Consider the following 23,451-nt stretch of genomic DNA (forward strand, 5'->3'; position numbering starts at 1 on the left):
TCCTAAGTGTGATGGACGTAGTCGTGGTTGTAGTTACCAGCAATATGATCCTAAGTGTGATGGACGTAGTCGTGGTTGTAGTTACCAGCAATATGATCCTAAGTGTGATGGACGTAGTCGTGGTTGTAGTTAGCAGCAACATGATCCTAAGTGTGATGGACGTAGTCGTGGTTGTAGTTACCAGCAGTATAATCCTAAGTGTGATGGACGTAGTCGTGGTTGTAGTTACCAGCAACATGATCCTAAGTGTGATGGACGTAGTCGTTGTTGTAGTTACCAGCAATATGATTCGAAGTGTGATGGACGTAGTCGTGGTTGTAGTTACCAGCAATATAATCCTAAGTGTGATGGACGTAGTCGTGGTACTAGTTACCAGCAACATGATCCGAAGTGTGATGGACGTAGTCGTGGTTGTAGTTACCAGCAATATAATCCTAAGTGTGATGGACGTAGTCGTGGTTGTAGTTAGCAGCAGTATGATCCTAAGTGTGATGGACGTAGTCGTTCTTGTAGTTAGCAGCAGTATGATCCTAAGTGTGATGGACGTAGTCGTGGTTGTAGTTACCAGCAATATAATCCTAAGTGTGATGGACGTAGTCGTGGTTGTAGTTAGCAGCAGTATGATCCTAAGTGTGATGGACGTAGTCGTGGTTGTAGTTAGCAGCAGTATGATCCTAAGTGTGATGGACGTAGTCGTTCTTGTAGTTAGCAGCAGTATGATCCTAAGTGTGATGGACGTAGTCGTTGTTGTAGTTACCAGCAATATAATCCTAATTGTGATGGACGTAATCGTTGTTGTAGTTACCAGCAATATAATCCTAAGTGTGATGGACGTAGTCGTTGTTGTAGTTAGCAACAGTATAATCCTAAGTGTGATGGACGTAGTCGTGGTTGTAGTTAGCAGCAGTATGATCCTAAGTGTGATTCTGACGCTGCTGCCCAGGCCGAGCGCCAGTCGTTCAGCCTGACGGCTATGGCGAAGGACGAGGGCAGCCCCTTCCCCCTCAACACCACTGTGTCCGTGCGGGTCAACGTGGAGTCCGGAAACACCAAGCCCCCTACCTGGGACAGAGACTACAACGACATGATCTACAACGTGAGTTGCATAGAGAGAGAGAGAGAGAGAGAGAGAGAGAGAGAGAGGGGAGGGGCGGAAGGAGGGAGAGGGAGTGTGTGCGTGTGCGAGTGCATGCGTGTGTGAGAGAGAGAGAGATCGAGAGAGAGAGCGTTTGTGCACCAAACCCCCTGCATGGGAAAGGGACTATAAAACCAAAAGAGGAAAAGGAAAAAGATAGAGTATGTGTGAGAGAGTGAGAGAGAGAGAATTGAGAGAGACAGAGAGAGTGTGTGAGAGAGAGAGTGTGTGTGTGAGAGAGAGAGACAGTGAGTGAAAGAGAGTGAGAGAGAGAGAGAGAGTTTGTGTGTGTGTGAGAGAGAGAGAATGAGAGAGAGAGAATTGAGAGAGACACAGAGAGAGTGTGTGTGTGAGAGAGAGAGAGAGAGAGTGTGTGTGTGTGTGTGACAGAGACAGAGTGAGTGTGTGAGAGAGAGTGTGTGTGAGAGAGAGAGTGTGTGTGTGTGTGTGTGTGTGAGAGAGAGACAGAGACAGAATGAGAGAGAGAGAGAGGGGAAGAGTTTGTGCACCAAGGCCCCTACCTGGGACAGAGACTATAACACCATGTCGGGAGTGACACAGAGAGGGGGAGGGAGGGAAAGAGAGAGAGTATGTGTGTATGTGAGAGAGAGAGAGATAGATAGATAGAGTGTGTGAGAGAGAGAATTGAGAGAGACAGAGAGAGTGTGTGTGTGTGAGAGAGAGTGTGAGAGAGACACTTAGAGAGTGTGTGTGTGTGAGAGAGAGAGATAGAGTGAGAGAGAGAGAATTGAGAGAGACACAGAGAGAGTGTGTGTGTGAGAGAGAGAGAGAGAGTGTGTGTGTGTGTGTGTGACAGAGACAGAGAGTGTGAGAGAGAGAGAGAGAGTGTGTGTGTGTGTGTGTGTGTGACAGAGACAGAGAGTGTGTGTGAGAGAGAGAGAGAGAGAGAGTGTGTGTGAGAGTGAGAGAGAGTGAGAGAGAGAGAGAGGGAGAGTTTGTGCACCAAGCCCCCTACCTGGGACAGAGACTATAACACCATGTCGTGAGTGACACAGAGAGGGGGAGGGAGGGAAAGGGAGAGAGTATGTGTGTGTGTGAGAGAGAGAGAGATAGAGAGAGAGGGTGAGAGAGACAGAGAGAGTGTGTGTGTGTGTGAGAGAGAGAGTGTGTGAGAGAGATACTTAGAGAGAGTGTGTGTGTGAGAGAGAGAGAGAGAGAATGTGAGAGGGAGTGTGTGAGAGAGAGAGAGAGTGTGTGTGTGTGTATGTGTGTGTGAGAGAGAGTGAGAGAGACAGAATGAGAGAGAGAGAGTGTGTGTGTGTGTTTGAAAGAGAGTGTTTGTGCACCAAGCCCTCCATCCCTCCCTGAGACAGGGACTACAACACCATGACCCACAACGTGAGTGACAGAGAGAGGGAGGGTGGTGGAGGGAGTGTGTGCGTGTCTGTGAGAGAGAGAGTGTCTGTCTGTGAGAGAGAGAGAGAGAGAGAGAGAGAGAGTGTGTGTGTGTGTGTGTAGATGTGTGAGAGAGAGTGAGTGTATGTGCATGTTTGTGTGTGAGAGAGGAGGAGAGGGGGTGAGAGTGTGAGAGATAGAATGAGAGAGTGTGTGTGTGTGCGTTTGAGAGAGAGAAAGACAAAGACAGAGAGAATGTGTGTGTGTGTGTTCGTGCGTGTGAGAGAGAGAGAGAGAGAGAGAGAGAGACAGAGAGGGGGGGTGAGGGAGAGTGTCTGCATGCATGTGAGAGAGAGAGAGAGAGAGAGAGAGAGAATGTTGGAGAGAGAGTGTATGTGTGCGTGCGTGTATTTAATACTGCGTGTGTGTCAGACCGTTAGAGAGAGAATGAGAGAGAGGAGGCGGGGGGGGGGGGGGGGGGAGAGAGTGATGTGTGTGTTTTAATTTTTATCATCGTCATCATCAGCATCGTATATCATCATCATCATCATCAACGTATACCATCATCATCATAACCAACCACCACCATTATGATTTGCCCCCCCCCCCCCCCCCCCCCAAGGTGGACGAGACGGTGTCCTACGGCTACGTGGTGATCGAGAACATGACGTGCAACTCCAACATCCCCAACAACAACCAGGTGGAGTTCCAGCTGACGCGCGAGGACGGCACCTCGGGGCAGGAGACGGAGTTCTTCTTTCTAGAGCCCTCGGGAACGAGCGTCACCGTCAAGGCCACCGGCAAGTTCGACTACACTGAGCGCTCGGAGCACGTGATTCGGATCCGCTGCCTGGTGAGTTGTTGTTAGTATTTTATTATTTGTTTGTGTGCGTGTGTGTGTGTGTGTGTGTGTGTGTCACAGCAGATTTCTCTGTGTGAAATTCGGGCTGCTCTCCCCAGGGAGAGCGCGTCGCAACATTGAGAGCGCCACCTTTTTTTTTTTTTTTTTTTTTTTACTTGCGTGCAGTTTTGTTTTTCCTGTCGAAGTGGATTTTTCTGCAGAATTTTCGCCAGGAACATCCCTTTTGTTGCCGTGGGTTCTTTTACGTGTGCTAAGTGCATGCTGCACACGGGACCTCGGTTTAGCGTCCAGATCACCACTCAAGGTCTAGTGGAGGCGGAGGAACCAGCGCGCTCAGATTCTCTCGCTTCCTAGGTGGACGCGTTACCTCTAGGCCATCACTCCACTCCACATTGCTGTTGTTGTTTTGGGCTGTGTTGTGTTGTACTGTGTCGTGTTGTGTTGTGTTGGACTGTGTTGTGTCGTGTTCTACTGTGTGTTATGTTGGACTGTTGTGTCGTATTGTGTTGTGTCTTGTGGTGTTGGACTGTGTTGTGTGGTGTTTGGACTGTTGTGTTTTGTTGGACTGTGTTGTGTTGTGTCGCGTTGTGTTTTACGATGTTGTGTTGTACTTTGTTGCGTCGCGTTGTACTGTGTTGTGTTGTGTCGGACTTTGTTGTGTAGTGTCGGACTGTGTCGTGTTGTGTTGGACTGTGTTGTGTCGGACTTTGTTGTGTAGTGTCGGACTGTGTCGTGTCGTGTTGGACTGTGTCGTGTTGTGTAGTACTGTGTTGTGTTGTGTTTTACGATGTTGTGTTGTACTTTGTTGTGTCGCGTTGTACTGTGTTGTGTCGGACTGTGTTTTGTTGTGTCGGACTGTGTCGTGTCGTGTTGGACCGTGTCGTGTTGTGTAGTACTGTGTTGTGTTGTGTTTTACGATGTTGCGTTGTACTTTGTTGTGTCGTGTTGGACTGTGTTGTGTCGCGTTGTATCGGACTGTGTTGTGTTGTGGCGGACTGTTTTATGTCATGCTGGACTGTGTTGTATACATCGTGTTTATGTGTGATGTGTGTGTAGTTTGCTGGGTTCATTTTGGTGTGTATATTCAACATTGACGTAATTTGTTATGTATACTGTTATGTGTTTTTGTAAAATACAAACAGCGGTTTCCTGTGGCATGTGAGTGTCCATTGTCATTGGTTTCAGTTTCAGTTACTCAATGAGGGCGTCACTGGGCTTAGACAAATCCATATACGCTACGCCACTTCTGCTGGGCTTAACTTATCATCATTATTTCTCTCCCTGTCGCCCAGAATGTGATGTCAGCGACGCTGATGATCGCTGTCATGATGATCATTCTTTCTCCTCCTGTCGCCCAGAACGTGATGTCAGTGACGCTGATGGTGGAGACGAACCCCAAAGTGTTGCTGAGGGACACCAACAACCAGATCCCCAAGTTTGAGGGACTGTCGGCTGACGGCCGCTACTCGGGTTCCGTGCAGGAGGGAAAGCCCCCCGGAGCCGTCGTCGGCACTGTGCAGGCCAGCGACAAGGACTCCACCGCCCCTTACAACGTCGTGAGTCACGTGCACTGGTGGTTTTTGTCGTGTGGTGTGTTGTGGTGTGTGGTGTTGTGTGGTGTGGTGTGGTGTGTCGTCTTTTGTGGTGGTGTTGTGTTGTCTTGTGTTGCGTTGCCTTCGTTACGCGCGCACACACACACACACACACACACACACACACACACACATCTCTCTCTCTCTCTCTCTCTCTCTCTCTCTCCCTCTCTCTCTCATACTCATACTCATACTCTCCCGTACCACTTTTTATGTATCTCTAGTGTCTCTCTTCCTGTCTTGCCTCCCTACCTCCCCCACTGTCCATCTCGGATTTCTCCTCCTCCTCACACACACACACACACACACACACACACACACACATACACACACACACACGCAAACACACACACACACACACACGCAAACACACACGCGCGCAGGCGCGCGCGCACGCACACACACACACACACACACACATACACACACATTCTCTCTCTCTCTCTCTTTCTCACTCTCTCTCTCTCTCTCACACACACACACACACACTCACACAGCACACGCACACACACACACATTCTCTCTCTCACACACACACACGCCCAGACCCACACACAACCACCCCCAGACCCACACCCACCCACTCACACCCACACCCACACTCACACCCACACCCACTAACAACAACAACGACGCCGTCTCCTCTGCACCCAGGTGACGTTCTCGATCATCAAGGGCGGGGAGAACTTTACCGTGGAGCAAGGGACGAAGGAGAACAGTGCGGTGATCAAGACCCTGATCGTGTTTGACCGGGAGGAGGTGGACAACTACTTCATCACCATCAAGGCGCAGGACGGTGCTCCCTCCTCCAGGCCAGGGCTTGCGGGTACCGGCCAGCACAACACGGGTAGGTCTTACAGAACTTTGCAGCGCCACAACACGGATGTGTGTGTGTGTGAAGCAGCAGGGGTAGATATAGTTTTGTTGAATGTTGTCAGGTTACCCGTTAAAACACACAGTGCCATTGCGTTTAAATTTACGAGCAGCACGGGTAGATATAGATAATTTTTAAAATATTATATAGTCAGTCGTGTTCGACCATGACCATCAGGTGACTGCTGTCTCGACTATCTGGGCTAGAATTTGATTATAGTGAAGAGTGTCTTGCCCAAGTTGCACCCCCGTTCTCTCGGCCTAGAGGGTTTTAGTTAGGACAGTCGGCGTTGGGATGATTCCCAAAGGCCAACTAGCCCCCAAGGCTGCAACGCTAAGAGCCAGTGCAGTACATATATATATATATATATATATATATATATATAATTATATAATCACTCTCACGAATACATTCACACAAGCACGCACGCGTTCGCATATACATACAGGCCATATTGTTAAAGCGTTTAAAGCTGTAGGGACAGCGCTATTTAAATGCACATCATTGTTGTTTATCATTCATCGCCGTTGACTACTGTAACTCTCTATTGTCTGGTTTGCCTGCTTCATCCATTCAGTCCCTTCAGCGCATACAAAACTCTGCTGCGCGACTCGTCCTCAGAAAGAAAAGATCTGAGCACATCACTCATCTTTTGCAGCATCTCCACTGGCTCCCTGTCTCACACAGAATAAAGAACAAGATCAGCACTCTATAAATGTATTCACAAATCAGCCCCTTCCTATCTCTGTGGCTGCCTTCACCTCTGCACTCCATCTCGCTCACTACGATCAGCTTCGGATCCACTGTGTTTACGCATACCCAGATTCAAACTCTCGACTGTTGGCCGCCGTTATTTCTCTGTCTCTGGACGACTGATGTCGTGTTGTTGTTGTAGTGTTTTGCACTTCAGTTTTAACATGACGGCTGGTGTGTTGTTGTTGTGTTTTGCACTTCAGTTTTAACATGACGGCTGGTGTGTTGTTGTTGTGTTTTGCACTTCAGTTTTAACATGACGGCTGGTGTGTTGTTGTTGTGTTTTGCACTTCAGTTTTAACATGACGGCTGGTGTGTTGTTGCTGTTGTTGCTGTTGCTGTGTTTTGCACTTCAGTTTTAACATGACGGCTGGTGTGTTGTTGTTGTTGTTGTTGTTGCTGTTGCTGTGTTTTGCACTTCAGTTTTAACATGACGGCTGGTGTTGTGTTGTTGTTGCTGTTGCTGTGTTTTGCACTTCAGTTTTAACATGACGGCTGGTGTTGTGTTGTTGTTGCTGTTGCTGTGTTTTGCACTTCAGTTTTAACATGACGGCTGGTGTTGTGTTGTTGTTGTTGTTGTTGCTGTTGCTGTGTTTTGCACTTCAGTTTTAACATGACGGCTGGTGTGTTGTTGTTGCTGTTGCTGTGTTTTGCACTTCAGTTTTAACATGACGGCTGGTGTTGTGTTGTTGTTGCTGTTGCTGTGTTTTGCACTTCAGTTTTAACATGACGGCTGGTGTGTTGTTGTTGCTGTTGCTGTGTTTTGCACTTCAGTTTTAACATGACGGCTGGTGTGTTGTTGCTGTTGTTGCTGTTGCTGTGTTTTGCACTTCAGTTTTAACATGACGGCTGGTGTGTTGTTGTTGTTGTTGCTGTGTTTTGCACTTCAGTTTTAACATGACGGCTGGTGTGTTGTTGTTGTTGTTGTGTTTTGCACTTCAGTTTTAACATGACGGCTGGTGGGTTGTTGTGTTTTGCACTTCAGTTTTAACATGACGGCTGATGTTATGATGTTGTTGCTGTATTTTGCACTTCAGTTTTAACATGACGGCTGGTGTGTTGTTGTTGTTGTTGCATTTCCCACTTCTCTCACCCATCCATTCGACACACACCTGTATTCAGTCGTCAACGTGTTTGTGTTCCATGTTTCCCAGCCACGGTAATAATGCAGGTGAAGATCACAGACGTGAACGACAACTCGCCCTACTTCCCGCAGTCGCTGTACAACGTGGACGTACCGGAGAATATCTACATCAACGACCTCATCAGTCCGCCCATCGAAGTGAAGGACCCTGATGCATGTGAGTTGTTCGTCGTGGTGTGTGTGTAGGGGGGGGGGGGGGCTGTGGGTGGGGGGGGGGGGGTGGGGGCTGGGAGGTGTTTGTGTGTGTGTGTGTTTGTGCGTTTGAGTGTGTGTGTGACTTGACTTGACTTGACTTCATTTATTGTCATAAAATCCCGAAGGATTAATAGACACAACAGAGAACAAAGGGAACAAAGAAATAAACGGTCATCTAATACGCATGCCCTGAAATACATAGTTGGCGAGTGTTTTTTGACAGTCCTGGCAGGTGAATAAATCACTTGGTTTTAGGATATTGTTTTGTATTTTTCTAGAGATCACATTTGATTGTGTGTGTGTGTTTGTGTGTGTGTGTTGTGTTGTGTGTGTGTGTGTGTTTGTGTGTGTGTGTGTGTGTGTGTGTGTGTGTGTGTGTGTGTGTGTGTGTAATGTTGAGTGTGTGTCAGTCCGCCCGATGAAGTGAAAGACCCTGATGCATGCGAGTTGTTCGTTGTGTGTATGTTGTGTGTTGTGTGTGTGTTGAGTGTGTGTGTGTGTGTGTGTGTGTGTGTGTTGAGTGTGTGTGTGTGTGTGTGTGTGTGTGTGTGTGTGTGTGTGTGTTCAGTGTGTGTGTCTGTGTGTGTGTCTATGTGTTGAGTGTGTGTGTGTGTGTGTATGTGTGTGCTGAATGTGTGTGTATGTATGTGTGTGTGTGTTGAGTGTGTGTATGTGTGTGTTTGTTTGTGTGTGTCTGTGTCTGTGTCTATGTGTTGAGTGTGTGTGTGTGTGTGTGTGTGTGTGTGTGTGTGTGTGTGAGTACACGTACATACTGCATGCACACATGCATGCAAAAAGGAGAACGGACGTCATTCATCATTTTGAGTTTTCTGTCCGGTTTTCGTTCTCTTGTTAGATAAAATGACATTCTCTTCATGAAGCCTGTCGATAGACATAATTTTCTTCAATTGTACTTATATTCGGATGAGACGATAAACCGAGGTCCCGTGTGCAGCATGCACTTAGCGCACGTAAAAGAACCCACGGCAACAAAAGGGTTGTTCCTGGCAAAATTCTGTAGAAAAATCAACTTTGATAGGAAAAACAAATAAAACTGCATGCAGGAAAAAATACAAAAAATGGGTGGCGCTGTATGTAGCGACGCGCTCTCCCTGGGGAGAGCAGCCCGAATTTCACTCAGAGAAATCTGTTGTGATAAAAAGAAATACAAATACAAATAAATTCATTTCAGTATTTATCTTTGATTCCACATTCCTTCCGCCCTGTTTGCCACAACTCAACCATTTATCTCCCCCTTCCTTCTCTCCCAACCTTTTATTTATTTATCTATTTACTGTTAATGATTACACCCGAACGTGAAAATTATGCCTTGGACTAAATATCTACAGTCACCATCGTGTATGACGAGACATTAAACAGAAACACCTTCCTTTTATCTCAAGCAGGCGAGTAAGTTTCCGTTGTGTTGTTGAACTGTTTCTTATTTTTGTTTCAAATTCGCTCCTCCTCCTCTCCTCCTCCTCCTCATCCATCCTTTCTTTTGTGTGTGTGTGTGCTCCAGTTGTTGTGTTTTTTTTAGGGCGAGGACTGGATGTCAGAATAGAATGAACCTTGCTTTGCCTTGCCTTGCCTTGCCTGGCTTTGCTTTCCCCTGTCTTGTCTTGCCTTGCCTTGTCTTGTTTATCGTGTCTTATCATGTTTTGTTTTGTGTCTGTCCTGTCCCGCTTTCCGCAGCCGACAGAGGGAGGCACGCGTACCGGATCGTCAGCGGGAACACGGACAACGCGTTCGGCATCAGGGACAAGCTGGGCAATCTGTTCCCGCTGCGGAAGCTGGACTATGAAGGCTTTGACAAGGTGAGAGTCGGGTTGCTCAATGAGTAGGGTCAGTTGCGAAAAGGGGTATGTTGCTCAGTGAGTAGGGATCAGTTGCGAAAAGGGGTATGTTGCTCAATGAGTAGGAATCAGTTGCGAAAAGGGTATGTTGCTCAGTGAGTAGGATCAGTTGCGAAAAAAGTATGTATGTTGCCTAGTGAGTATGATCAATTCCGAAAAGATGTGTGTCTGAAAACTGTTTGTCTCTGAAAACGGTTTTTACTCATTTTTTTTTTTTTTTTATTTTTTTTTTGTAATATGCTCAAAGGAGGGGGGAAAGGCCATTTCAACTGTAAGTTTATCAAATTGGCAAATGTTCCCTAGATACTCTTTGGGGGAAAAACGTTTGTGTTTTATCAGCTACTATATGACGCTGTTGTGCATTTTGGAAATGTTTATTCCGGGCATGGAATAACTATTTTGTAGCCGTCCTCAGTACCCGAGAAGAGACAGAGTGATTACAACCTGACACTTGAGAAACTATGTTCACAGTTTTGGCTTTTAGAAAGCATATTGTCCATCGTTACAGAGACAGGTTTTAGCTTTTACAAAGCGTATTGTCCATCGTCACAAAGACAAGTTTTAGCTTTTACAAAGCGTATTGTCCATCGTCACAAAGACAAGTTTTAGCTTTTACAAAGCGTATTGTCCATCGTCACAAAGACAAGTTTTAGCTTTTACAAAGCGTATTGTCCATCGTTACAAAGACAAGTTTTAGCTTTTACAAAGCGTATTGTCCATCGTTACAAAGACAAGTTTTAGCTTTTACAAAGCGTATTGTCCATCGTCACAAAGACAAGTTTTAGCTTTTACAAAGCGTATTGTCCATCGTTACAAAGACATACAGACGAAGTATTGATCGAGCGCGTGTTTGTTGTGTATCTCAAGGCCTGACTAAGCGCGTTGGGTTACGCTGCTGGTCAGGCATCTGCTTGGCAGATGTTGTGTAGCGTATATGGATTTGTCCGAACGCAGTGACGCCTCCTTGAGCTACTGAAACTGAAACTGTGTGTGTGCGTTTCGCTGCACAGGGCTGTTTGTTGTAGGGCTGAACGAAATAGACAAGTTCTATTGTGTTCTGATGATGGTGGTGGTAGTGGTGATGGTGGTGGTGATGATTGTGGTGGTGGTGGTGATGATGATGATGATGATAACGCCAATGTTGATGTTGATAATGACGACAGTAGTGGCGATGATGATAATGATGACGACGACGATGATGCTCACGGCCCGATTATGACGACGATTATTGATGACGGTAATGACGACGGCGACGACGACGATAATTGATGACGACAACGATGATGATGACGACGACGACGGCAGTGATGATGATGATGATGGCGACTATGATAAGGATGACGACGATGATGACTGATGACGCTGCTGCTGCTGCTAATAATAATAATGACGACAACAGTGGCGATGATGATGATGATGATGATGAAGGCCCGAATATGACGACGACGACAGTGATTGATGGCGATGATGATAATGACGACGACGATGATGATGGCGATGGTGATAATGATTATGACGACGACTATGATGAGGATGACGATGATGATGACTACATTGCTGCTGTTGATGATAATAATGACGAAAATTGTGGCGATGACGACAACGACGATGATGATGGCGATGGTGATAACAGTGACGACGACATCAGTGATGATGACGACAACAATGATGACGACGACAACAGTGGTGACGACGCTGATGATGATGGCGATAGTGATAATGATGATGACAACGACAACGTTGATGGCGACGACGATGATTGATGACGATGATGGCTGTTGTTGTGCAGAGTTTCTTCCTGGTGGTGGAGGCCAACGACGGGCGGTTCACGGCCACCACCAGCGTGTCGGTGACTATCGTGGACGTCAACGACAACAGCCCAGTCTTCGACCCGCTCATCTATGAGGTCAGCGACATCTATGAAAACGACAATAATGTGCCCAGACCGCTGCTGACGGTGAGTGAGAAACAAGGGGAGGGGGGGAGGGGGAGGGGGGGGGGGCGTTTGCACACAGAGAGAGAGAGAGAGAGAGAGAGAGTGGGGGAGGGGGTAAATAGAGGCTGAGAGAAACGAAAGTTTTTTATTCAATAAGGCCATGGCCCCCCCCCCCCCCCTCCCTCCCCCTATTTGAAGGGGTGATTACATATTTTGTAAGAATAAATTTGCAAAAGAATATAATGTTACAACGTGTATGCTCAAAGCTCTGAGAGGCAGAGAGAGAGAGACAGACAGAGAAAGAGAGGGAGAGAGAAATACGGAGAGAGAGAGAGACAGAGACATAGAGCAAAGTGAGAGGCAGACAGAGACAGAGCGAAAGAGAGAGGCAAAGAGATACAGAGAGAGAGAGAGAGAGAGGCGGGGAGAGAGAGGGGAGAGAGAGAGGCACACAGAGATGATAAGAGAGATAGAGGATAAAAGAGAGAGAGACAGAGAGAGGCAGAGAGAGAGGGGGGGAGCAAAGAGGCACAGAGAGAGAGAGGGGGGGAACAAAGAGAGAGGCACAAAGAGAGAGACAGACACAGAGAGAGGGGGGCAAAGAGGCTCAGAGAGAGAGAGAGAGCGGTTCTACGAGCATGCACATGTGTATGTGGGGACACACCAATAAACAGAGAGAGAGAGAGAGAGAGAGATTTTTAAATCGAAAAGAGAAAAGGGAGAGAGAGGGGAGTGAAAGAGATGGGGGGATCGGGAGAATGAGAGAGCGAGAGACATGGAAAAGGCAAAAGGAACGAAAGGAAATTAATTTTATTTCAAGAGGATAGTGGAATAAGCATTACTTTATTTCAAGAGGATAGTGGAATAAACATTACTTTATTTCAAGAGGATAGTGGAATAAACATTACTTTATTTCAAGAGGATAGTGGAATAAGCATTACTTTATTTCAAGAGGATAGTGGAATAATCATTACTTTTATTTCAAGAGGATAGTGGAATAAACATTACTTTATTTCAAGAGGATAGTGGAATAAGCATTGCTTTATTTCAAGAGGATAGTGGAATAAGCATTACTTTATTTCAAGAGGATAGTGGAATAAGCATTACTTTTATTTCAAGAGGATAGTGGAATAAACATTACTTTATTTCAAGAGGATAGTGGAATAATCATTACTTTTATTTCAAGAGGATAGTGGAATAAACATTACTTTATTTCAAGAGGATAGTGGAATAAGCATTACTTTCAAAAGAAATTACATCCAGCTCTCTGTGAAAAAACAACAACACAACAACAACAAAAAACCAAAACCAAAACGAGGGGTGGGGGGGGATGAAATGGGGGTCGTGGAGAAAAAGAGTCACAGAGAAAGAGATGAAGGGGGGGGGGGGAGGGAGAGAGATGAGGGGGAGAAATAGAGAGGGGGGGAGAGGAAGGGAGAGAGATGAGGGGGAGAAATAGAGAGGGGGGGGGGAAGGGAGAGAGATGAGGGGGAGAAATAGAGAGGGGGGGAGAGGAAGGGAGAAAGATGAGGGGGAGAAATAGAGTGAAGGGGGAGAGGAAGGGAGAGAGATGAGGGGGCGGGGGGGACTACAGGGGGGGGGGAGAGGAAGGGAGAGAGATGAGGGGGAGAAATAGAGAGGGGGGGGAGAGGAAGGGAGAAAGATGAGGGGGAGAAATAGAGTGAAGGGGGAGAGGAAGGGAGAGAGATGAAGGGGAGAAGTAGAGAGGGGGGGGGGGGGAGAGGAAGGGAGAGAGATGAAGGGGAGAAATAGAGAGGGAGGGGGGAGAGGAAGGGAGAGAGATGAAGGGGAGAAATAGAGAGAGGGGGGAGAGGAAGGGAGAGAGATGAAGGGGAGAAATAGAGAGGGGGGGGGGGAGAGGAAGGGAGAGAGATGAAGGGGAGAAAAGAGAGAGGGGGGGAGAGGAAGGGAGAAAGATGAGGGGGAGAAATAGAGTGAAGGGGGAGAGGAAGGGAGAGAGATGAAGGGGAGAAGTAGAGAGGGGGAGGGGGGGAGAGGAAGGGAGAGAGATGAAGGGGAGAAATAGAGAGGGGGGGGGAGAGGAAGGGAGAGAGATGAAGGGGAGAAATAGAGAGAGGGGGGAGAGGAAGGGAGAGAGATGAAGGGAAGAAATAGAGAGAGGGGGGGGGGAGAGGAAGGGAGAGAGATGAAGGGGAGAAATAGAGAGAAGGGGGAGAGAAAGGGAGAGAGATGAAGGGGAGAAATAGAGAGAGAGAGGGAGAGGAAAGGAGAGAGATGAGGGGGGGGCTAGAGAGGGGGGTGGGAGGAAGGGAGAGAGATGAGGGGGAGAAATAGAAAGATAGGGGGGAGAGGAAGGGAGAGAGATAGGAGGGAGAGAGAGAGATGCGGGGGGGGGGTGGGGGGGGTGAAGGGAGATTGGAGGAAAAGAGTGTGGAGAGAGGGAGATGGGAGGAAAGAGACTGACGAGAGATGGGAGAGGGGGAAGAGACAGGGGGAGAAAAAGGGAGAAATTGGGGCCGAACGAACGAACGAATGAACGATGAAGGGGAGAAATAGAGAGAGAGGGGGAGAGGAAAGGAGAGAGATGAGGGGGGGGACTAGAGAGGGGGGTGGGAGGAAGGGAGAGAGATGAAGGGGAGAAATAGAGAGAAGGGGGGAGAGGAAGGGAGAGAGATGAAGGGGAGAAAGAGAGAGAGGGGGGGGGAGAGGAAGGGAGAGAGATGAAGGGGAGAAATAGAGAGGGGGGGGAGGAAGGGAGAGAGATGAAGGGGAGAAATAGAGAGAGGGGGGGGGAGAGGAAGGGAGAGAGATGAAGGGGAGAAATAGAGAGGGGGGGGGAGAGGAAGGGAGAGAGATGAAGGGGAGAAATAGAGAGAAGGGGGAGAGAAAGGGAGAGAGATGAAGGGGAGAAATAGAGAGAGAGGGGGAGAGGAAAGGAGAGAGATGAGGGGGGGGACTAGAGAGGGGGGTGGGAGGAAGGGAGAGAGATGAGGGGGAGAAATAGAAAGATAGGGGGGGAGAGGAAGGGAGAGAGATGAAGGGGAGAAATAGAGAGAAGGGGGAGAGAAAGGGAGAGAGATGAAGGGGAGAAATAGAGAGAGAGGGGGAGAGGAAAGGAGAGAGATGAGGGGGGGGGGGACTAGAGAGGGGGGTGGGAGGAAGGGAGAGAGATGAGGGGGAGAAATAGAAAGATAGGGGGGAGAGGAAGGGAGAGAGATAGGAGGGAGAGAGAGAGATGTGGGGGGGGGGATGAAGGGAGATTGGAGGAAAAGAGTGTGGAGAGAGGGAGATGGGAGGAAAGAGACTGACGACAGATGGGAGAGAGGGAAGAGACAGGGGGAGAAAAAGAGAGAAATTGAGGCCGAACGAACGAACGAACGAACAAACCTTTTTTATTGAGGGGAAAAAAAAGGCTTGTTTTCATCCTGCCCTCATGAAAAGGGAAAATAAAAATTCAATACAGAAGTATAACATTAAATGAATAAATTTCAAATTATGTTAAAAAAAAATTTTAAAAAGGAAAAAAAAAGAGAAAAACAACAAGTACATGCACAAATATTTCTTTGATCAGAAAGAGAAGAAGAAAGACAAGAGAGAGAGAGAGAGAGAAACATACAGACAGACACAGAAACAGACAGGCAGACACACAGAGTGTGAGAGTGGAAAGGTTAAGACATTGTATTTGCAAATTCTTTCATGAGTTCTGAATGGAAAATTACTTTTAATACATTAAGACTAGTTTGGACATTGAGAATGGCTGATACACTGAATGGAACATTTTTTTTTAATACATTAAGACTAGTTTGGACATTGAGAATGGCTGATACACTGAATGGAACTTTTTTCTTTTCTTTTTTTTTTGGGGGGGGGGGGGGGGGTTACATTAAGACTAGTTTGGACACTGAGAGTGGCTGATATATTATTTCACAATAAACCGCCTGAGTGTGACAAACTGAATTTAAACAGATCAGTTCTCGGACGGGGTAACATTGCAGAGAGGGGGAGAGGGGAGAGAGAGGGAGACTGAGGCTGAGATGCTCGATTCATTTAAAACCACAGCCCCATTTCAACAAGGGGTGCTAACCAAAAATTGATTTGTAGTTGTTGCCATAACTGTTGAGAGTGAGAGAATGGAGTATATATATATATATATATATATATATATATATAGAGAGAGAGAGAGAGAGAGAGAGAGAGAGAGAGAGAGAGAGAGAGAGAGAGAGAGAGAGGTGGAACAATAGGAGAAAACTCAAACTCGAAACTGTTTCTCAAGGATTAAGTAAGATTATCATTAGAGAGAGACAGCGAGAGAGAGTGTGTACATGAGTTTATGTTCCAGTGTGTTTTATGTCTGACCGGCATGTCATTACAAAGCGTTTTGAGAGGTTTGAAACCGCTGCATAAATGTGCTGTTATTATCATTGCTCGTCGTCTTCAGTTAACCGGGAGGTTGTGCACATGCTTTCGACGGGAGCATTTCATCGGGAATCCCCGGTTATGTTTTTTTTAGCGAAGAACTGCGTGCGCATGCGTGTCTCCATTGCCGGTTTTTCTTTGTCATCGAAATGCTAAAATACGTAGTGGAAATCGCCTGTTCCGACAAAAGGACTTTGAACTATTTCGATGGGTATTTTGCAAGTTTGCAAGTTATTTTGCGTTTTATAATTGCACCAGTTATTTGCTTTAATCTTCTGTGTTTACTTTGAGCGTGTTTCTTGTCAAATCTCTGCAATTCAAGTATTCGAACTGATAGATCTATTTAAAATTCAACACAGAGCCTCATCTGGCTTCGACTTTGGAGACTTGATACACCGAATATCAGTTTTAAGCATCATTTTATCCACAGCACGCACACTTTTTCTTGCCTTTGTGAAATTGAGGGAAGGGGAAAATTGTTGTTTTGGACAATTGTCGACGGGATCTATTGTGTAGAGGCAAGGCAAAGGTTCCACGCCGACCACGTGATCTGCTTTCTGTCATTTACGCCAGATCTGAATCTGATCTGAAGGAGTTTAACTTTGTTCTAAATTGATTAAGTAATAAACTTACCGCGTTGCTTTCTTTTAAAATGCTGTATGTGTCTTGAATTCTAAAGACCGTTTTGACGACAGTTTTTGTTGTTTGGTTCAATGTGTGCAAATAAAATGATGTGATCTACGTGGTGAGCTGCCGATGACGTCATATTACCTTCTTTTTTTTTTCTGTCGGTCTGCTAGCGACGAACGGTTCCCGACGAAAGCGTGTGTACAACCTCCCTATTACTATCATTCTTTCTCTCCTCTATTTCCTCCTCCGTCTATAAATACTACTGCTACCACTACTACTATTTCTTCTTCTTTATCATAAACACTACCACTGCCACTACTAGTACTACTGCTACTACTTGGAAGAGGAGGGTGGGAATGATGAAGATGATATATATTGTTATTGTTATTATCATCACCACCACCGCCACCACCACCACCAGATGACCGCCACAGACGCCGACGTCAACCGGCCGAACGAGATCCGCTACTCGCTGGAAGGGTCGAGCTTCCCGGTGAACGACTACTTCAGGATTGACGCCGTGAATGGCACGCTGGAGATCATCAGAGCTCTGGACAGGGACCCCCCGGAAGGACGCCCCAGCTACCAGTTCACCGTCAAGGCGGCCGACGAGCGCATTGACCCCAACTTCGGCTACGCCACTGTGTCGGTGAACCCTATCGACGTAAACGACAACGATCCCCAGTTCATGTCTGATGTGTTGGCGGCCAGCGTGCCAGAGGACTCACCGAAAGGTGGGCGGGGTGGACCGTCGTTCGTCTTTTGTTGATTCTGCTGCTGCTGCTGCTGCTTCTTGTTCTTCGTTCTTCTTCTTTTGCTGCTGATATTTCTGCTTCGTGTTGTTCTTTTTGTTGTTCTTGATCGTATTATGGTTCTTGTTCTTATTCATTCATTCTTCTTCTTCTTCTGCTGCTGCTACTTCTGTTTATTGTTCATGCTCTTCATTTTGTTGTTCCTGTTCTTGTTCTTGTTCTTCTTCAAATCTTCTTCTGCGACTTGTTCCGTTTCCTGTTCTTGATCTTGTTCCTCTTCGTTATTCTTCCACTGCTGCTACTTCTGCATTTTGTTCTTGTTCTTCTTCTGCTCCTTCTACTGTTGTTGCTTCTCTCTCTCTCTCTCTCTCTCTCTCTCTCTCTCTCTCTCTCCATATATATATATATTATAAAATGGAGAAAAAAAACCTTTTTACTAGTTATGTATGTTAAAAATACACACACAGATATATATATAGATATATATGTAGATATATATCTCTGTGTGCGTATTTTTAACATACATAACTGGTAAAAAAAAAAAATGTTAAGCCCAACAAAGAAGTTAAAAACTGTCCCAAATTTTCGGCTTTAATTGCCTTTATCACGGGGAGACGTGCAAAATGCTGTCGCTCTCACCCTGCATCTCTTTTGTCCTGGTGCACATGAGTAAAAAAAAAAAAATCATCAGTTGAAATGCATTATACAATCAAAACTTTATTAGAATCAAGAATAACAATGGACAGTATATAGACGGATAGATTAGATAGATAGATAGAAAACACGAGATACACCCAGGATTTGCTGAGGTAAATAAACCCGAAGAGAAAACAACTGTCCTTTTTTTTTTGTTTTTACTCTCGGATTTTCGCCCATAGGGCTTATTAGGAGAGCGTCTTGTCTGTGATGTCACACACACACACACACACACACACACACACACACGTACGTATATGTATATATATATATATAGAGAGAGAGATACATACATACATACATACATACATACATACATACATATATGCATACATACGTAACACACACACACACACACACACACACACACACCACACCACACCACACCACACCACACCACACACACACACACACACACACACACATATATATATATATATATGTGTGTGTGTGTGTGTGTGTGTGTGTGATATACCCCTTCCCCTTCCTCCCCGCAGGCACATCGGTGACACTGATCCGTGCCAGCGACAATGACGCGGGTGAGAACGGTAGGATCACGTTCTCCATCGAGAACATTGTGGACGGTGCCAATGTGGCCCGCCCGGACTACTTCCTCATCGACGCCAACTCTGGCGTGGTCACCACGAACACGGATGGCTCGAACCTGGACCGCGAGGCCCAGGACACATACCGCCTCACCATCAAGCTCCAGGACGGGGGCAACCCGATGCGGTTGAACTCTGGCGTCCTGACGGTCACCCTTAGCGACATCAACGACCAGCAGCCCATATTCGAGAAGAAAGTTTACCAGTGAGTGTTTGAGTGTTGGGGGGTTGATGGGGTGGCTTCAAGGGGGCGTAACAAGGGAAGGCAAGGCAAGGAGTTTATTTCGTGTGCCCCATTGTGGACATTGAAACATTACATAGATTCATCTTTTACACGTACAGTGACGTGTTTGTGTTGTGTTGTATTTGCGGTAAACCCGCCGCGGGAGAGCTCTGAAAGTTGTGACCGTCATAGTCAGCCACATCAACGACCAGCCCCTCCCGCACCCCCTCACCTATCACCCATGGAGACAGACAGGCAAAGACAGAAAGACTCGGATTCGGAAGATTTATTGAAAACGGCTACAGTTTTGAATGTATAGAACATTTTGTACTGAGCGTGAAATGAAAATGTAGTTGCAAATGAGCTCAGACAAACTTTAAAAACTTTAAATTTGGTGTATCGGATAGTGTACAACATTAAGCTCGTCGTAGAGCACATGCTGATGTGGAAGTAATTCGTCCTCTGTGCTAAAGTTGGGATAAAGATGTGATACACTAGATGTTTCGTGTTGTCTTGGTTTTAGTGAGTTAAATTACAAGTTCACACACACAGTTCATTCGTCTCGTACCTAAAGTGTAAATACTATATTTATTTTGTTGTATTCAGACCAGATCAGGCAGGGTTTGTTTTTGTTTTTCTTACAGCAGAAATGATGTATATGGATTATTCCTCACGCTCTGACACATGCTTGAAACTGACAAACTGAAACGTTATTGTGAGCACGAGCAATAAGACCGTGTTGATTTCCATAGAGAGATACTACAGCTGACTTTAAGAGCAACATGACCATGTGTTAATTTCCCTCGAGAGACAATACAGCTGGCGTTGACTTGACATGGCATGACCTTGCTGTCTGTGTGCTGTCTCCCAGGATAGACATGTCGGAGAACCTGCAGTCGGGCGAGGTGCTGAGGGTGGTGGCTCGGGACGCGGACATCGGGGAGAACGCCATGATCTCCTACTTCCCGGCCAGCACGGTCAACACGTTCTTCAGTGTCAAGGACATCGACAACGAGGGCAGCATTCAAATTGAAAGGGTGGGTGGGTGTGGCTGGGCCAGGGTTTTGCTGCTGTTCAAATAAAAGAAATAATTGATAAATATTTACACATAAACAGCAGAGAAACATCAAGCTTAGCTTATATCGTGGTAATATTACGTATGTACATATAAACAGCAGAGCAACGAGGGCGGCATCCAGATTGAAAGGGTGGGTGGCTGGGCCAGGGTACTATCCCCCCCGCACCCCCCACCCCCACCCCCCTCCCCATTAGTCCTTATGACCCCGGTACACTTGGTAATAAAGACATATTCTATTATTATCATCATTATTATTATGTGGTTGGTTCAGCCTGTGGACTATGAGAACCCCAACGAGCGGTTCTTCAACCTGACCATCAAGGCTCAGGACAACGCGGGCCACGAGGACACGTGCTACGTGGAGATCTACGTGCAGGACTTCAACGACAACACGCCGGTCATCCAGCCCAAGACACTCCCAGCCAACGTGTCGGAGGCGGACCCGCCCGACACCCTAGTCGCTACATTCAGCGCCACCGACAACGACGTCAGCGACATCAACAAGGCCTTTGAGTAAGCTTGGGGAAGGCAGTGGGTGGGTGGGTAGGTGGGTGGGTGGCTGTCTGGGTGGGTAGGTGGGTGGGTGGCTATGTGGGTAGGAGGGTGGATGGGTGGGTGGCTGTCTGGGTGGGTAGTTGGGTTGGTGGCTGTCTGGGTGTGTGGGTGGCTGTCTGGGTGGGCAGGTGGGTGGGTGGCTGTCTGGGTGGGTAGGTGGGTGTGGTGGCTGTCTGGGTGGGCAGGTGGGTGGGTGGCTGTCTGGGTGGGTAGGTGGGTGGGTGGCTGTCTGGGTGGGTAGGTGGGTGGGTGGCTGTGTGGGTGGGCAGGTGGGTGGGTGGCTATCTGGGTGGGTAGGTGGGTGGGTGGCTGTCTGGGTGGGTGGCTGTCTGGGTGGGTAGGTGGGTGGGTGGCTGTGTGGGTGGGCAGGTGGGTGGGCAGGTGGGTGTGGTGGCTGTGTGGGTGGGTAGGTGGGTGGGTGGCTGTGTGGGTAGGAGGGTGGATGGGTGGGTGGGTAGGTGGCTGGGTGGGTAGGTGGGTGGCTGGCTGGGTAGGTGGGTGGTTGGCTGGGTAGGTGGGTGGCTCGGGTTATTGTTTTTGTCGAGAAAAACGCACACACACAAAAAAAAACACTCGCATAGCCTGGTCAGTGTCAGTAATCACAATTAAACTGCTATTCAGAGAATTATAATCCTGCTTGAAATGATTATTCTCTACTGTCATCATTTCCCAGTCAACACGCAAGTTGAAAAGATCAGCATGTCTGCTCGTACTACTTTTAACCGCAGTCTCCAATGGAATAGAACACCTGTATGGAGATCAGGTAATCGTGTCTGTTCATCACGAAACAAAAGCACACATTTTGTTGTTGTTGTTGTTGTTGTCCGGCTTAAGGTGAGTGTTTAATTTCTGAATGATTTTCTTTCTTTTTTTTTTTTTTTTTTTTTTTTTTTTGGTGAAATAAAATCCACGGGGGGTGTTTGTTGTTGCCGTTGTTTTTCCAAGGCAAAAGACACTGGGGGTGTCTGTCTATTTTTTCCCCTGGGAGTCTTTTTCTCTCCTACACCGCAGACGCCATGGCAGAATCGGTCATGCGTTTTTTTTCTGATCCCGTGTTCGCCAATAATCAGGGTTCGAGGCCAGGTTTCGGCATGGTGTTGTGTCCTTTGGAAAGGCACGTTACTCCGATTTCCCTCATTCCACCCAAGGTGGGAACGGGTACCTGACTTCTGAGGGGGGGGGGGGGGGAGGAGAAGGTTAAAACGGCGGAAGGAGAAGAGGGCCCCCGCCTGCCTGTGGCCAAGCCCTAGAACACAGTGGACACAGATTTTCACTGGCCCCAGATTGCCGTCAAAAGGCTACGGGGACCTTTGACCTTAACCTTAGCACGGCCTTGACCCCGTGGTTGTGTGTGCAGTTTCTCCATCAGCCGGGCCTCCAACCCCAGACGTCACTTCTACATCACGGAGACTGGTCAGGTCAGGATTCGCCGCCGCCTGGACAGAGAGACGAAGGCCGTGCACGTGCTGTCCATTCTGGCCATTGACAAAGGTACCTGTTGGATTGGTATTATTGTTGTTGTTGGTATCATCATCATCATCATTGACAAAGGTACCTGTGGGATTGGTATTATTGTTGTTGTTGGTATCATCATCATCATCATTGACAAAGGTACCTGTGGGATTGGTATTATTGTTGTTGTTGGTATCATCATCATCATCATTGACAAAGGTACCTGTGGGATTGGTATTATTGTTGTTGTTGGTATCATCATCATCATTGACAAAGGTACCTGTGGGATTGGTATTATTGTTGTTGTTGGTATCATCATCATCATCATCATCATCATTGACAAAGGTACCTGTGGGATTGGTATTATTGTTGTTGTTGGTATCATCATCATCATCATTGACAAAGGTACCTGTGGGATTGGTATTATTGTTGTTGTTGGTATCATCATCATCATCATTGACAAAGGTACCTGTGGGATTGGTATTATTGTTGTTGTTGGTATCATCATCATCATCATCATTGACAAAGGTACCTGTGGGATTGGTATTATTGTTGTTGTTGGTATCATCATCATCATCATCATTGACAAAGGTACCTGTGGGATTGGTATTATTGTTGTTGTTGGTATCATCATCATCATCATCATTGACAAAGGTACCTGTGTGATTGGTATTATTGTTGTTGTTGGTATCATCATCATCATCATCATTGACAAAGGTACCTGTGGGATTGGTATTATTGTTGGTATCATCATCATCATCATAAATGACAAAGGTACCTGTGGGATTGGTATTATTGTTGGTATCATCATCATCATCATAAATGACAAAGGTACCTGTGGGATTGGTATTATTGTTGTTGTTGGTATCATCATCATCATCATCATTGACAAAGGTACCTGTGGGATTGGTATTATTGTTGGTATCATCATCATCATCATAAATGACAAAGGTACCTGTGGGATTGGTATTATTGTTCTTGTTGGTATCATCATCATCATCATCATTGACAAAGGTACCTGTGGGATTGGTATTATTGTTGTTGTTGGTATCATCATCATCATTGACAAAGGTACCTGTGGGATTGGTATTATTGTTGTTGTTGGTATCATCATCATCATCATCATTGACAAAGGTACCTGTGGGATTGGTATTATTGTTGTTGTTGGTATCATCATCATCATCATCATTGACAAAGGTACCTGTGGGATTGGTATTATTGTTGGTATCATCATCATCATCATAAATGACAAAGGTACCTGTGGGATTGGTATTATTGTTGGTATCATCATCATCATCATAAATGACAAAGGTACCTGTGGGATTGGTATTATTGTTGTTGTTGGTATCATCATCATCA

The 23,451-nt window shown here is 46.5% G+C and overlaps 1 protein-coding gene across 1 annotated transcript in view; it reads left to right on the forward strand.

Annotated features, from left to right (window-relative positions):
- Positions 1-23,451, forward strand: part of LOC143300556 (neural-cadherin-like) — an 81,893-nt gene that overhangs the window by 31,024 nt on the left and 27,418 nt on the right. Inside the window, exons 13-24 of the mRNA XM_076614310.1 lie at positions 944-1,096; positions 3,114-3,344; positions 4,712-4,909; positions 5,600-5,792; positions 7,727-7,873; positions 9,607-9,728; positions 11,557-11,724; positions 17,153-17,465; positions 18,677-18,989; positions 19,879-20,044; positions 20,357-20,598; positions 21,998-22,131. Of these exons, the coding sequence (XP_076470425.1) occupies positions 944-1,096; positions 3,114-3,344; positions 4,712-4,909; positions 5,600-5,792; positions 7,727-7,873; positions 9,607-9,728; positions 11,557-11,724; positions 17,153-17,465; positions 18,677-18,989; positions 19,879-20,044; positions 20,357-20,598; positions 21,998-22,131 (2,380 nt within the window). The remainder of the gene's footprint in view (positions 1-943; positions 1,097-3,113; positions 3,345-4,711; positions 4,910-5,599; positions 5,793-7,726; positions 7,874-9,606; positions 9,729-11,556; positions 11,725-17,152; positions 17,466-18,676; positions 18,990-19,878; positions 20,045-20,356; positions 20,599-21,997; positions 22,132-23,451) is intronic.

Source organism: Babylonia areolata, chromosome 26 (genome assembly GCF_041734735.1).
Source record: "Babylonia areolata isolate BAREFJ2019XMU chromosome 26, ASM4173473v1, whole genome shotgun sequence".
NCBI lineage: Eukaryota > Metazoa > Mollusca > Gastropoda > Neogastropoda > Buccinidae > Babylonia > Babylonia areolata.